Raw genomic sequence first — 14,280 nt, 5'->3', positions numbered from 1 at the left:
CTGAAATCCTGCTTCATCAATTTTCATTAGGCAAATTCTTAAGACCTTGTGTAAATGCTGGATGGAAACTCAAATGGGACAGCAGTTGTTCGGCAGTATGATGAAATTGGTTTTAATCATTTCAGGCTTAAGATCAATCATTCAAGATCTATCACTTCTTTTTTGGACCAAAGAACATGCCACTGTGAATTCAAATTTACACTAGAGGATATTCTGAATGTACATCTGTAGTGAATATAGCCTAGCTGGACAACCCTTGTTACAAGTTCATCCATTTTCCGGGTTTCAGCATTTTTATCTGTTTTAGGCAGTCTGTAAACTTGCTTCAAGATTCAGATAAACCTTGTGCATAATTTGCATATAGATTTTCTGACCGCACCTTAACGGCAAACCTGTAAAGCTTGGCAGCATTATCTATTTGCTGAAATAAGGTAATTAAATTACACACCAATTACACTACTCTACTGCGAAAGGGTATACTTGATGTCTGATGTTTGAAAAGAAATGCTTATTGTTGTAGATCCTCTTTTTAAATATTAATCTCTTTCCTTGCATTTGAAGAAACCTGGAATGTCAATTTCTGGAGACATGTCTGGTTTTGCCGATGACCATCATACGCACAGCCATCAGGGTCAGTGGCTGCGCAGGAGACGGCTGGACGGGGCTCTCAATAGGGTACCAGTGGGATTTTATCAGAAAGTCTGGAAGATTTTACAAAAGGTGAGCAACCGCCTCTTTTATATTAAGATGTCTGTGCTATTGTGATATTTGTCTTAGTCATAGAATGCAAAAGTCATTATACATTTTCTGTTTTTATAAACTTAATTGATTGCATTATTTTTTTCCCCAGTCAAAAAAACAATTACCCCTACCATGTGAAGTCACAAAAAATAAACATTCTCTATTCTGTCATGAATAGGTCATTAGCAGGAACTATGAGTTTCTACAGAATTCAGGAGGTGATTGTTACACTTTGCAAGCCCTATACCATACATTGGTTCAGTAGCCAATTCCTGGTGAATATAGCTACCTAGATCAGAGTTACATGAGTTAATGTAGGTCATTCACTAGGGCATGAAAGCGTTTTGTCATGTCCTCAGTCCAGTCTTAGTATAATGGTTCCAGGGAGCATGGCACTGGCAACTTGTTCCCAGGTCTCCAATTGGATGCCTTTGGAAGTTTCTATAGATATGTTATGTAGAAATGCTATCTCGGATGAGGTCCAACTGGCCATTTCTTTATTGGTGATGCTTCAGGTTATTTTCAGTCCCTGGCTATATTGCGCTTGGCTAATAGTAACGCTATTGTTAATTTGCTCTTGCTTTTATAAGGTCCCAAACATGGGAAAAGTCTTAAAAGACATACCCCAGCAACACTGTCAATCATTCTCCCAGAGCCATGTTAAGATGGTGTACAACCATATCCCAGTATCTTGTCATCTCTGATTAATCCCATACCATATGAAAGAAGGCTGCATCTGGGGATCCACTGCCTAGTAGGGATGTGGTAGGTGTGCTGGCAGTATAAACTGTATTTCCATAGTGTGGACTTCACCCCAAAAAAATGAACCAGTTCTCACAAACTATATAGGAAATGAAATAACAGGAGCTTTACATTAGAAGTAGAATAATGGAGAGGAGGTGGCTCAGAGTTACCTGGTTGGCAGTTGAGAAGAGAAGAATATTTGCAAAATGCAGAGGTTTGAGAGTTAGGCAGATTTATTCAGGGAGGAGATAACACATGTAAACGCTTAATTGAGAATTGATCTACTTGGTGAAAGAAATGTCCATGTTGATGCAAAACTTCTTTTGCAGATCTTCTAGCAACGGTGTGTCTGTCCCTCATTTAAAAGGGTTTTCTGCAGCATAAGGCCTTTGGTGCAGTCTATTTTCAAGCTAATGGTACCTGTTGTGGGAGGATTGAATGTTGCACTAGTTTCACTACACATTATCAAATCTGGAATTGACTGCTGCAGAATGATGTCCAGTATTTTCTAGGTAGTTGTTATGAAAAGTTGTCAATTTTTTGGTTTCTCCATTATCGTAACTTTCATGGATTCCCACACTTGAATCATCATGCTTGAATCGTCCCTGTCACCGAGCTTGGAGTCGCACAGTAGTCCTACTGAGCAGTGGACTGCAGTAGAATGTCAAACATAGCATTGAAAGCTTTAATATGATCACAGCATTAACCTTTTCACATCATTTCAGAAGAATCAGGCTTCAACCAATCATATTCAAGTTCAGACAAAACCCCTCAGATTTGACAGCTGGTTTAAGCAGACCATGTCTGACACTTCCAATCAAGCTCTCATCAGACCATATGGAACCTGTATTAACAAGCATTTGCAATGCAATAGGTCTCGCATTTACTTGAGTTTGAGCTATTAGCATTGTAAATGACAATGCCTTTTATTATGTTTTGGTTTTTAAAACAGATAAATGAAAGGCATTGTCATTTACAATACTAATTGCTTAAACTCGCTTAAATGCGAGACCTATTGCATTTGTACCTGTGAGACACAAAGGTAAAAAATACACGCAGATATAGACACGCACACTGAGACAGAGATGTGCACCGAGAAACAGAAACACGCACATAGAGAAGCACACACAGGCACGGATACAGAAACGCGCACACAGCAAAAAACACACGCAGATAGAGATATGCACACAAGAGGGGATGTCACTGTTGGAGGATGCCATGACAGAGAGGCGTGGGAGGTGGGCTGGCATGTACAGGGAAGGAAACATACATTACAATTTTTTTTAAATTACAAGAAAACAGTGGGAAAACACAGAGGGGGTGACCAAATACAAAAAAGTAATTGAGAGAGATAGATAACAAGCGTTTACAATGCAATGGTTTCACCTATGGAAAAGTTAGAGCTATTGGCATTGTAAATGACAAAATTTGTATTTATGTGTTGGTTTTGAAAACAGATAAATAAATGGCATTGTCATTTACATTTGCCATTAGCTTAATCTCTGTAGTCACTCTGCAGTCCCTAGCACTCCATAGCACTCCCTAGTCACTCTGCACTCCCTAGTCACTCTGCACTCCCTAGCCCTCCCTGTTCACTCTGCACTCCCTAGCACTCTGCACTCCCTAGCACTCTGCACTCTGCACTCCCTAGTCACTCTGCACTCCCTAGCACTCCCTAGTCAATCTGCACTCCCTAGTCAATCTGCACTCCCTCGCACTCCCTAGCACTCTGCACTCCCTTGCACTCTGCACTCCCTTGCACTCTGCACTCCCTAGCAGTCCCTAGTCACTCTGCACTCCCTAGCACTCCCTAGTCACTCTGTACTCCCTAGCATTCTGCAGTCACTCTGCACTCCCTAGCACTCTGCAGTCACTCTTCACTCCCTAGCACCCCCTAGCACTCCCTAGTCACTCTCCACTACCTAGCACTCCCTAGTCACTCTCCACTCCCTAGCACTCCCTAGTCACTCTGCACTCCCTAGCACTCCCTAGCACTTTGCACTCCCCAGTCCCTAGTCCCTCTGCACTCCCTAGTCACTCCCTAGCATTCTGCAGTCACTCTGCACTCCCTAGCACTCTGCAGTCACTCTGCACTCCCTAGCACCCCCTAGCACTCTGCAGTCACTCTGCACTCCCTAGCACCCCCTAGCACTCTGCAGTCACTCTCCACTCCCTAACACTCCCTAGTCACTCTCCACTCCCTAGCACTCCCTAGTCACTCTGCACTCCCTAGCACTCTGCACTCCCTAGCACTCTGCACTCTGCACTCCCTAGTCACTCTGCACTCCCTAGCACTCCCTAGTCAATCTGCACTCCCTAGTCACTCTGCACTCCCTCGCACTCCCTAGCACTCTGCACTCCCTTGCACTCTGCACTCCCTAGCAGTCCCTAGTCACTCTGCACTCCCTAGCACTCCCTAGTCACTCTGCACTCCCTAGCATTCTGCAGTCACTCTGCACTCCCTAGCACTCTGCAGTCACTCTGCACTCCCTAGCACCCCCTAGCACCCCCTAGTCACTCTCCACTACCTAGCACTCCCTGGTCACTCTCCACTCCCTAGCACTCCCTAGTCACTCTGCACTCCCTAGCACTCTGCACTCCCCAGTCCCTAGTCCCTCTGCACTCCCTAGTCACTCCCTAGCATTCTGCAGTCACTCTGCACTCCATAGCACTCTGCAGTCACTCTGCACTCCCTAGCACCCCCTAGCACTCTGCAGTCACTCTCCACTCCCTAACACTCCCTAGTCACTCTCCACTCCCTAGTCACTCTGCACTCCCTAGTCACTCTGCACTCCCTAGTCACTCTGCACTCCCTTGTCACTCTGCACTCCCTAGCACTCCCTAGTCACTCTGCACTCCCTAGTCACTCTGCACTCCCTAGCACTCTGCACTCCCTAGTCACTCTGCACTCCCTAGCACACCCTTGCACTCCCTTGCACTCTGCACTCCCTAGTCACTCTGCACTCCCTAGTCACTCTGCACTCCCTAGCACTCCCTAGTCACTCTGCACTCCCTAGCACTCCCTAGTCACTCTGCACTCCCTAGCACTCTGCAGTCACTCTGCACTCCCTAGTCACTCTGCACTCCCTAGCACTCCCTAGCACTCGGCAGTCACTCTGCACTCCCTAGCACTTTGCAGTCACTCTGCACTCTGCAGTCACTCTGCACTCCCTAGCACTCCCTAGTCACTCTGCACTCCCTAGCACTCTCTAGTACTCCCTAGTCACTCTGCACTCCCTAGCACTCTGCAGTCACTCTGCACTCCCTAGTCCCTCTGTACTCCCTAGCACTCCCTAGTCACCCTGCACTCCCTAGCACTCCCTAGTCATTCTGCACTCCCTAGCCACTCTGCACTCCCTAGCACTCTGCAGTCACTCTGCACTCCCTAGCACTCTGCACTCCCCAGCACTCCCTATTACTCTGCAGTCACTCTGCAGTCACTCTGCACTCCCTAGCACTCTGCAGTCACTCTGCACTCCCTAGCACTCTGCAGTCACTCTGCACTCCCTAGCACTCTGCAGTCACTCTGCACTCTCTAGCACTCCCTAGTCACTCTGCACTCCCTAGTCACTCTGCACTCCCTAGTCACTCTGCACTCCCTAGCACTCTGTACTCCCTAGCACTCCCTAGTCACCCTGCACTCCCTAGCACTCCCTAGTTATTCTGCACTCCCTAGCACTCTGCAGTCACTCTGCACTCCCTAGCACTCCCTATTACTCTGCAGTCACTCTGCAGTCACTCTGCACTCCCTAGCACTCTGTTGTCACTCTGCACTCCCTAGCACTCTGCAGTCACTCTGCACTCCCTAGCACTCTGCAGTCACTCTGCACTCCCTAGCACTCTGCACTCCCTAGCACTCTGCAGTCACTCTGCACTCCCTAGCACTCTGCAGTCACTCTGCACTCCCTAGCACTCTGCAGTCACTCTGCACTCCCTAGCACTCCCTAGTCACTCTGCACTCCCTAGTCACTCTGCACTCGCACTCCCTAGTCACGCTGCACTCCCTAGCACTCTGCAGTCACTCTGCACTCCCTAGCACTCCCTAGTCACTCTGTACTCCCTAGTACTCCCTAATCACCCTGCACTCCCTAGCACTCCCTAATCACCCTGCACTCCCTAGCACTCCCTAGTCATTCTGCACTCCCTGGCCACTCTGCACTCCCTAGCACTCTGCAGTCACTCTGCACTCCCTAGCACTCCCTATTACTCTGCAGTCACTCTGCAGTCACTCTGCACTCCCTAGCACTCTGTTGTCACTCTGCACTCCCTAGCACTCTGCAGTCACTCTGCACTCCCTAGCACTCTGCACTCCCTAGCACTCTGCACTCCCTAGCACTCCCTATTACTCTGCAGTCACTCTGCAGTCACTCTGCACTCCCTAGCACTCTGCAGTCACTCTGCACTCCCTAGCACTCTGCAGTCACTCTGCACTCCCTAGCACTCCCTAGTCACTCTGCACTCCCTAGTCACTCTGCACTCGCACTCCCTAGTCACTCTGCACTCCCTAGCACTCTCTAGTCACTCTGCACTCCCTAGCCACTCTGCACTGTCTAGCCACTCTGCACTCCCTAGTCACTGCACACCCTAGCACTCTGCAGTCACTCTGCACTCCCTAGTCACTCTGCACTCCCTAGTCACTCTGCACTCCCTAGTCACTCTGCACTCCCTAGCACTCTGCAGTCACTCTGCACTCCCTAGTCACTCTGCACTCCCTAGTCACTCCCTAGCACTCCCTAGCACTCTGCAGTCACTCTGCACTCACTCTGCACTCCCTAGCACTCTGCAGTCACTCTGCACTCCCTAGTCACTTTGCACTCTGCACTCGCTACTCTGCACTCACCACTCTGCACTCTCTACTCTGCACTCTACTCTGCACTCTACTCTGCACTCTCTACTCTGCACTCTCTACTCTGCACTCTCTACTCTGGACTCTCTACTCTGGACTCTCTACTCTGCACTCTCTACTCTGCACTCTCTACTCTGCACTCTCTACTCTGCACTCACTACTCTGCTCACTCACTCTGCACTCACTACTCTGCTCACTCACTTTGCACTCTGCACTCACTACTCTGCACTCACTACTCTGCACACTCACTCTACACACTCACTCTACACTCTGCACTCACTACTCTGCACTCACTACTCTGCACTCACTACTCTGCACTCACTACTCTGCACTCACTACTCTGCACTCACTACTCTGCACTCACTACTCTGCACTCACTACTCTGCACTCTGCACACTCACTCTGCACTCACACTCTGCACACTCACTCTGCTCACTCACTCTGCACTCACTACTCTGCTCACTCACTTTGCACTCTGCACTCACTACTCTGCACACTCACTCTACACACTCACTCTACACTCTGCACTCACTACTCTGCACTCACTACTCTGCACTCACTACTCTGCACTCTGCACACTCACTCTGCACTCACACTCTGCACACTCACTCTGCACACTCACTCTGCACACTCCACTCTGCACTCACACTCTGCACACTCACTCTGCACTCACTACTTCTCAATCTGCACTCTGCGCACTCTGCACTCTGCGCACTCTGCACACACACTATAATAATCCTTATGTCCTGTAACCAAGGGTTTGTGTGTTTAATACACCCAGCACTGCCAGTTACCAGCGGTTCAATGCCCCTTTGGACGCCGCACAACAACGTGAACACAGTGTGCTCCGAGGGCAGGGGCTTGTCCCGGCTGAGAAGGGAGGGGGCATTGAAACTACAAAGAATCGTTGATCCTGTACAAATCTGGGCTGACGTTCTTTACAGAGCCTAAAACAAATCAAGAGCAGCTTTGCGTGTACCTGTGTTAGCCTTTTACATGTACTTTACTAATAACCGGCATGTTAATAAATAAATAAATACGTGCGACGCAATAAAAGGAAGACGGCGGGAACGGGCACACGGACAGCGGGAGGGGGGCGGGAACGGGCTCACGGACAGCGGGAGCGGGCGGGAACGGACAGCGGGACATCGCGCAACCCACCCCTGCAAAGGACACTTCCGAAATGGCGAAAACAAAGCTTTACATTTTTTTTTTAAAAACACGCCCACAGCCGCATGACGTGGGCAAAAACCTAAAATTCTCGGGAACGCCCACGAATCTGCTCCGGCATTGACGGACAGATCTCTGTTCCAATGGCTATCCTCCATTTATGGAGCTAGTCAATGGAACAGAGGGGCAGGACAACACACACATACTGTAGACATAAGATTTCGCCTGCGCGAAAAGCTGCACAGTGCGCAGCTTTCGACAGGCGAAACCTAAAAACGAGACCTATTGGCGATGCCAATGTTTGTTTTACTTGTAGGTGTTGTTTATTGGCACCCGGCAGTTAGGGTTTCTTAACTAAACTGCGCATGTCAGGGTGACTGGTATTTTGCTTATGGCCTTCCCGACATGTACAGTTGAGGCTAAATTATTCTAGCAGCTGGTTTTGCCTGAACTGGACATATTTATTATCAAAGGATTAAAACCACTGCAGTTAGTTCTTGTCATACTCGGCCTTAGGCGTGACTCTGCTGTGGTTTTATCGGGGTTTCCACATACACAGTCTGGTAGATTGTTCAGTGGGCTAATGCATCCAATCTAGGAATAAGTGTTTGACCTCATGGTCACAACGTCAAATACTGGTGGGTACGTACAGCCTTTCATCCTTCCAAGATCAAAAAAATTTACCCAGTTGGATAACAATAAACATCCGTTATTTTAATACCAAGAGAAAATGTTTACTTTGCAAAATAGGCGGTTATGTGGTCAGGGAAAAAAAACAGAATTCCATATTTCTCAGTGTCACTGTTCGCTTATCTGGCAAAAGTACATTCACCTTCATCCCGTGGGCATTTTAAATCATAGAGTTGGGTGGCCTTCTAACAATGACAACAAATATATCGGTATGTGTTTTTAAAGCACAATGACATTGTATCGGCCGAGCAACTCCCTAAAAAAACAAGTTTTACAACTAAATTGAATAGAAGTGATAGAGGACGGGTGGCTTACTCAATGGAATTTAGACATGCAGACTGCAGAACCATCTCCGCAGAAAGCACTTGACTTATTGAGATCTTAAGCAGGGCATCCCTTTTCATGAACGCTAGCTCGAAAATTCTCCCCCCTAGGCCCAAGCCTGGCACTGATAAAATGAGTAGTGTTTAGTAAACAAAGGCAACCCTATTCATACACAACCAGGGCATATGAGAAATACAGAATAAATGAGACGGGTCCCTCACCATCAGGGTGAAAAACAAATTGTAACTCTGCAGCAGTGCCACCCTCCCCTGCCTGTTATGTGACTTCAAAGAGACTCGTTATAATTCTTCCCCAGTCTCATCACTTCAGAACAGAAGCATTTTCAATATAATTTACAGCGGATCCAAAGTTGTTGATTATTTATCTTAGATTATCAAGAGGGGGGTGGATCACTTGTCCTGCTGAACCCGGATTATTCGGTATTCGTTGCGTCCCTTGGTAAAAGAACCCTCATGCACTCGAGTTGTTTAACGTGAGGTAGCGGTATATCTTGATTCTCCGCTAGGGCACTCGGGTATCTGCATAATCATAGTTTTTTTTTTATATATGCAGCCTCCACCAGGAGGTTTTAATCCAAGGTTGTGCAGTAGTGTCCAGTGATAAGTGGAAGTGGTGATTTTAAAAATAACTCGAAATCCAGAAGACGTATTTATTAGTCTGGATTCGGGTTAGAAGTGTTGGAAAACTTATTGGTATGCGTACTGAGAATATTAGGATTCTCTATGCTACCTGTCTTCGTGATATTAAAAAGGTCGACATGTTTCAGCCCTTTCGTCAAATGATCAATGGGCTTTCTTCAGGACCAGGGTGTACGTATATGAAGAAGATAACTTTATCCCTTCTTATTCGGAGTCACTCTTTTAATGCCTATAAAAAACAGAAGTGTTACCTTGGGAAAAGGTCAAAGGGACGTCAAAGCCAAGCCACTGATCTGTGCACAAAACTTGCAGCACGTAATTATCCACAAAGAACCATCAGGAAATGCGAAAAAAGAGCGAGAAATCAGAACCGTGAAAACCTACTTGAAGAGACAGTAAGATCTGAAGGAGAAGATCTCCTTACATGTGTCACTACATACAGCCCAGTGGCAAACCAAGTTAAGAAAATCATAAATAAACATTGGCGAATTCTGACCTCTGCGAACATCACCTGGCCCAAACCCCGTTTCGCCAATAGACGAACAAGGAACCTCAAAGACCAACTGGTCCATACAAGACCTAAACCGCAGGCCCCTTTAAGCCAGACTACCCTTTGGGACTTACCACCAATAATGGGACACTTCCCCTGCGGGACCTGTTCAGTATGTCCATTAACAAAACCAACTAAAGAACTGGAACTTTTGCCTAATTTCAAATGGACCATACGCAGCCATACGAACTGCAACACAAGTCATGTGATCTACATGATCACATGTCCTTGTAGCATGAACTACATAGGAATAACGTGCCGCAAGGCAAAACAAAGGATCTGCGAACATCGCAGCAACGTCAAGGGACGCAACGAATACCGAATAATCCGGGTTCAGCAGGACAAGTGATCCACCCCCCTCTTGATAATCTACGTTAACCCAAGGAAATTGGATGGATCAAAGATTTTCCTTCTCCTTATATTGATCACGATTATTTATCTTATGCAACTGATACCCATTGACAACGCCAATAGTCCTAACTTGTTATCTGTATAATGATTCTTATTGCATTATATATCCCGATGCAAAGACAGAAGCAGCAAAATACCAGCGAGGCACACTGGTAATCACAAATTAGCTTAGGTGTTGATAAGCCACGCCATTAATTATATGGACCACGCACATTTGAGAGACCCCCAGGTTTTTCATCTCACTTAAAGCCCTGGCTATATACTTAGATTGGTCAATAAAATAATAAAAATAAACGTGTGTGGAACACTCTTTTGTGTTTTTAATATTCGGAAAAAACAGAGATGTAGAGCGGTTTTGGGGAGATGAATTGGAGAAATGCACCGAGGAGTGGGAGGGGCACGAGGAAAAAGGCACAGGGGAAGTGGTAGAGAAATACATGAGGGAGACTGCAACAAGGGGGGGGCATGGCACAAGGAAACTTGAGCCCCCACCCAGTTAGGAGCTTTAAAGCCTGGTCCCCGTGAGTTTGCCCCCCTTCCCGGCGTGTGGGGGGCTATTGTTACGCCACTAGTGGTGGGGGGGGGAAGGGGGACGGTAACAGAGGGATGTAGGGGAGAGAGCTAACAGCAAGCACATAGCAGGTGTACATTAGTGGGAGAGGCCTCTATATTTTACATTGGGCAAACCGTGCTCCTTGGCTGGGAAGAGTACCGGTAGGGTACAGGGCAATCCAGGAGCGCTGATTTGTCTGACCAGCAAAACAGTGATACTTTATCTCACACTAGGCAAGTTCTGTTTGTCAACATTTCAAAACTTGTTGAGAGGCAAATTACTCTAAAGTTACAAAAGCAAACTTTACATTACAGGAGGAAAAAGTGACAATCGTGAGCAAACAAAATACAAGAGGAGCAAACGGTGCATTACAGGAGGAAAACGCACGCACATGTACACGCACTACAGCACCCCGGTACCTATAACTTCCCCTCCCATGGTTCCAAAGGAGCCAGTCATCCCACTACGCTCTTGGCCTGGGTGGGATAATGCCTCCTCTGTCCCAGCCAGTACTCGGTGTCGGGGATGGGGGGAGTGAGGGAAAGGGGGCGCTCACAGCGAGGGGGGGGGGGGGAGAGAAGTCTCCATGGCGGGCAGTGGTCACAGCGCCGCCCGGGTTTCGCCGTCCTACTGGAGCAGTCCCAGCCGGTTTCAACTGCCTACGAGAACAGGGCTAAGGATAGGTCTTGAACAATGTCACGTGAGAGGACAGCCAATGAGAGAGCGAGTATGTTCTGTGACGTAAGGCGGACTTCCAGGAAATCCCTGTTGTGCTAGAGAGATCTTGAATGCGGCGTAGTGCATCTGCTCTATATCTTGTAATAGTGGGCAAATCGTTTAATACCCCGGTGCCTACCAAAAATGAATGTGTCCGTGTGTAATGCCGCCACCACTGCAGGACGCGAGGAGCCTGAGAGACCTGGTGAGTGGGCGGGGGGGGTAGTCTGTGTCAGCGTACGTCCGTGTGTGTGTGTGCATGCGTGCGTGTGTCTGCATGCGTGTGTGTGTGCGCATGCGTGCGTGTGTCTGTGTGTGTGCATGCGTGAGTGTGGCTGTGTGTGTACGCGAGCGATGGCCAGAAGCTGACTAGCGGTGAATGTTGAGAACAGGAGATGTGCAAGGCTCCGGGCTGGGCGTGCACGCCCACAGGGTGAAATCGCCGATCGAAAGCGCGTGCACATCCCCTGTCTCACATTCCCCGCAAGCCGGCAACAATAGGTCTTTCGCTTGACAGCGAGACCTAAAAAGAGACTGCATTCTGAATATTGACATAAAGAATGCATGTTGTTGCCCCTGTCCTAACCATGAGGTCAAAGAATGCATGATCATTTTTAGCAATGTAATCTTGTAATTGCCCAGTGGCTATTTTCCCCAGGTGCTTTACATTTTCCACTAAAACCTTTAGGACAGATAGGCTTTTGCTCTATCTTCAGAAAGCAAAATCTAGAGACGTGCCATCATCGGATCAAGATTTAGAAGGTTTCTCAAGACCATCTAAAAAGGGCTCATTCTCTTGATGGACACTCTCTGAAGTCCACTTATGAAGCAATGTTGTTGGAAATTTGTCCTTCTTGCATGGTCACCTGGGATTTTTTGCCTTTTTGTTGAACCTTATTTTTGTTGATTATAAATCTCTGCATTTACCCCTGCTAACCTGTGTAAAGTGCTTGTGCGCTCTTCTTCCAACATGGTAAAATTGGCATACACCTTAGTGGCACATTTAATTTACCCTAATTCCCTAGTATATGGCACTACATTCCTGCCACAGCAGCATGGGTATGCAGTTTCAAATTGCTATTTTGACCTTAAAAAACAAACCATTTACCAGACCTTAACTTTCCTTTTTATTACTTAGAAGACACCCCTAAGATAAGCCTAAACTGCCCATAGGGCAGGGTGCATGGTATTTAAGAGGTAGGACATGTATACTTAATGTTTTGCATGCATTGGCAGTGAAGAAACACCAAAGTCATATTTGACGGTGGCAAGGCTGGCTCTGCCATTGGTTACTACTGGTTTACACTGTTACATTTAATAAGTGCTGCATTTTGTTTGTGCAGTTGCTAGAAAAATACATCTGAAAGAAACAGTTAGTTATATATTCCTTACCTTAGAATTACCCCCTGGCGTCGGACTGGATCTGGAAAGTTTTTCGTCAGCGGTACCTCTGCTTGTCGGAAGGTGGCGTTGGTCGACTCTGCGTCCGTCGTTGGCATTGTGGTCGCCGGGTTGACGTCGCGGTAGCTACTTAGACGCCGCCCTCGTGTGGTGACGTCAGTTCTTTCTTCTTCCACGCAAGCCAGCACAGATCAGAGAGAGCGTGGTACCTCCAGTCACTTTTTGACTGAACTTTTTGAGTGATTTTTGTTGACGTCTTTCTGAGTCCTACCGACTCCTGGTGCACGTAGGAATGCCTGACTTCAAGGCTTGCTGTTCCTGTACCTGACTGATGTTGTTGACGGATCCGCACAGCGTGTGCCTTTTTTGCCTGGAGCGCGACCACGACCCCAAGTCGTGCTCCGACTGCCGGACCATGGCCCCGAAGTCTTTATGGGAGTGGTCCCAAAAGCTTCTTTAGCACCGCGCTATTCGAAGTCCCGGTCATGAGGGAGGTCCAGGGACCGGTCGCGGAACCATCAGCAGTCGTCATCCAAGTCTTCGCACTTGGGGTCAGGTAAGTCGAAGAAGAAGTCGAAAAAGCTTTGTCGCTCTTCAACTCCTCCCCGTCGGTCGGCTGACACGACAAGGGATGTGGGCGGTGCCCCCTCCCGCAGCTCTGTTTGCAGAGCATGAAGGGCCAACTCCGGAGCGACGCCAGCCCAGCTTCGTCAGTTTTACGAGGCAATCTATGGCATCTTTGGGCAGTCCGACTCCGCTGGCACGCCTTCCGGCTCCGCAGACTCAGTTGGGGGTCCTAGGCCTTCTCCACCGGCGGCTCTGGCCCCGGCACCACTGGGCCCCCATGGATCCAGGCCTGGATCCGGATCAGCTTCGGTTTACCTCATTACACCTCCAACGGTGCCGCTTCCTTCGGCTGGCGGTGAGTGGGGTTTTCCTGCCCTTGTTCATTCCTGGGGTCCCTTTCAGGCCAGATTGGCACCAGGAGAACGAGGAGGAGAACTGGGCGGGGTCAGGTGACCCTCTGACCGACCAGTTGGATTATGACCTGGACTGGAGAGAGGACCTAGGGGATGCCAGTGGTCTTGATACATCCCCTGACCTTGGCATGTTGTCTCCTCCTACTGTGGCTACGGAGGAGGGAGCTTCCTATGCAGTGGTGTTGCGTAGGGCAGCCAAGGCTCTCCACCTCGAGCTCCCTACACCCCTGCGAGCTTGGTGGTCCAAGCCTCTACTTCCAAAAGCGCATTCCGAACGCTCCACCACATAGTAAATCCAAGAAGCTTGATAATCTTGGGAAGAAGATTTTTTCTTCTGCCAGCTTGGGACTGTGAGAAGTTAGCCTGACATATGATGTCCACTATTCTAGTGGGCAACTTGCACCAGTCTAAACAACCCTTATTGATGGTGGTTGTAAAGTCAACCTTATAGACGAGCTATCCTAGTGGTAGCATGGACCAGCAGTCTTAGGCTA

The 14,280-nt window shown here is 48.1% G+C and overlaps 1 protein-coding gene across 3 annotated transcripts in view; it reads left to right on the top strand.

Moving 5' to 3' along the window:
- PHKA1 (phosphorylase kinase regulatory subunit alpha 1) overlaps positions 1-14,280 on the top strand; it is a 1,293,387-nt gene that overhangs the window by 1,120,371 nt on the left and 158,736 nt on the right. For all 3 annotated transcript variants that reach the window (XM_086942009.1, XM_086942008.1, XM_086942010.1), the window contains one exon: positions 562-720. In XM_086942009.1, the coding sequence (XP_086798135.1) occupies positions 562-720 (159 nt within the window). The remainder of the gene's footprint in view (positions 1-561; positions 721-14,280) is intronic.

The sequence above is a fragment of the Lissotriton vulgaris genome, chromosome 10, assembly GCF_964263255.1.
Source record: "Lissotriton vulgaris chromosome 10, aLisVul1.2, whole genome shotgun sequence".
NCBI classification, from domain to species: domain Eukaryota; kingdom Metazoa; phylum Chordata; class Amphibia; order Caudata; family Salamandridae; genus Lissotriton; species Lissotriton vulgaris.
Note: the sequence above shows the minus strand (reverse complement) of the source record. Positions and strands in the feature narration are given on the sequence as shown.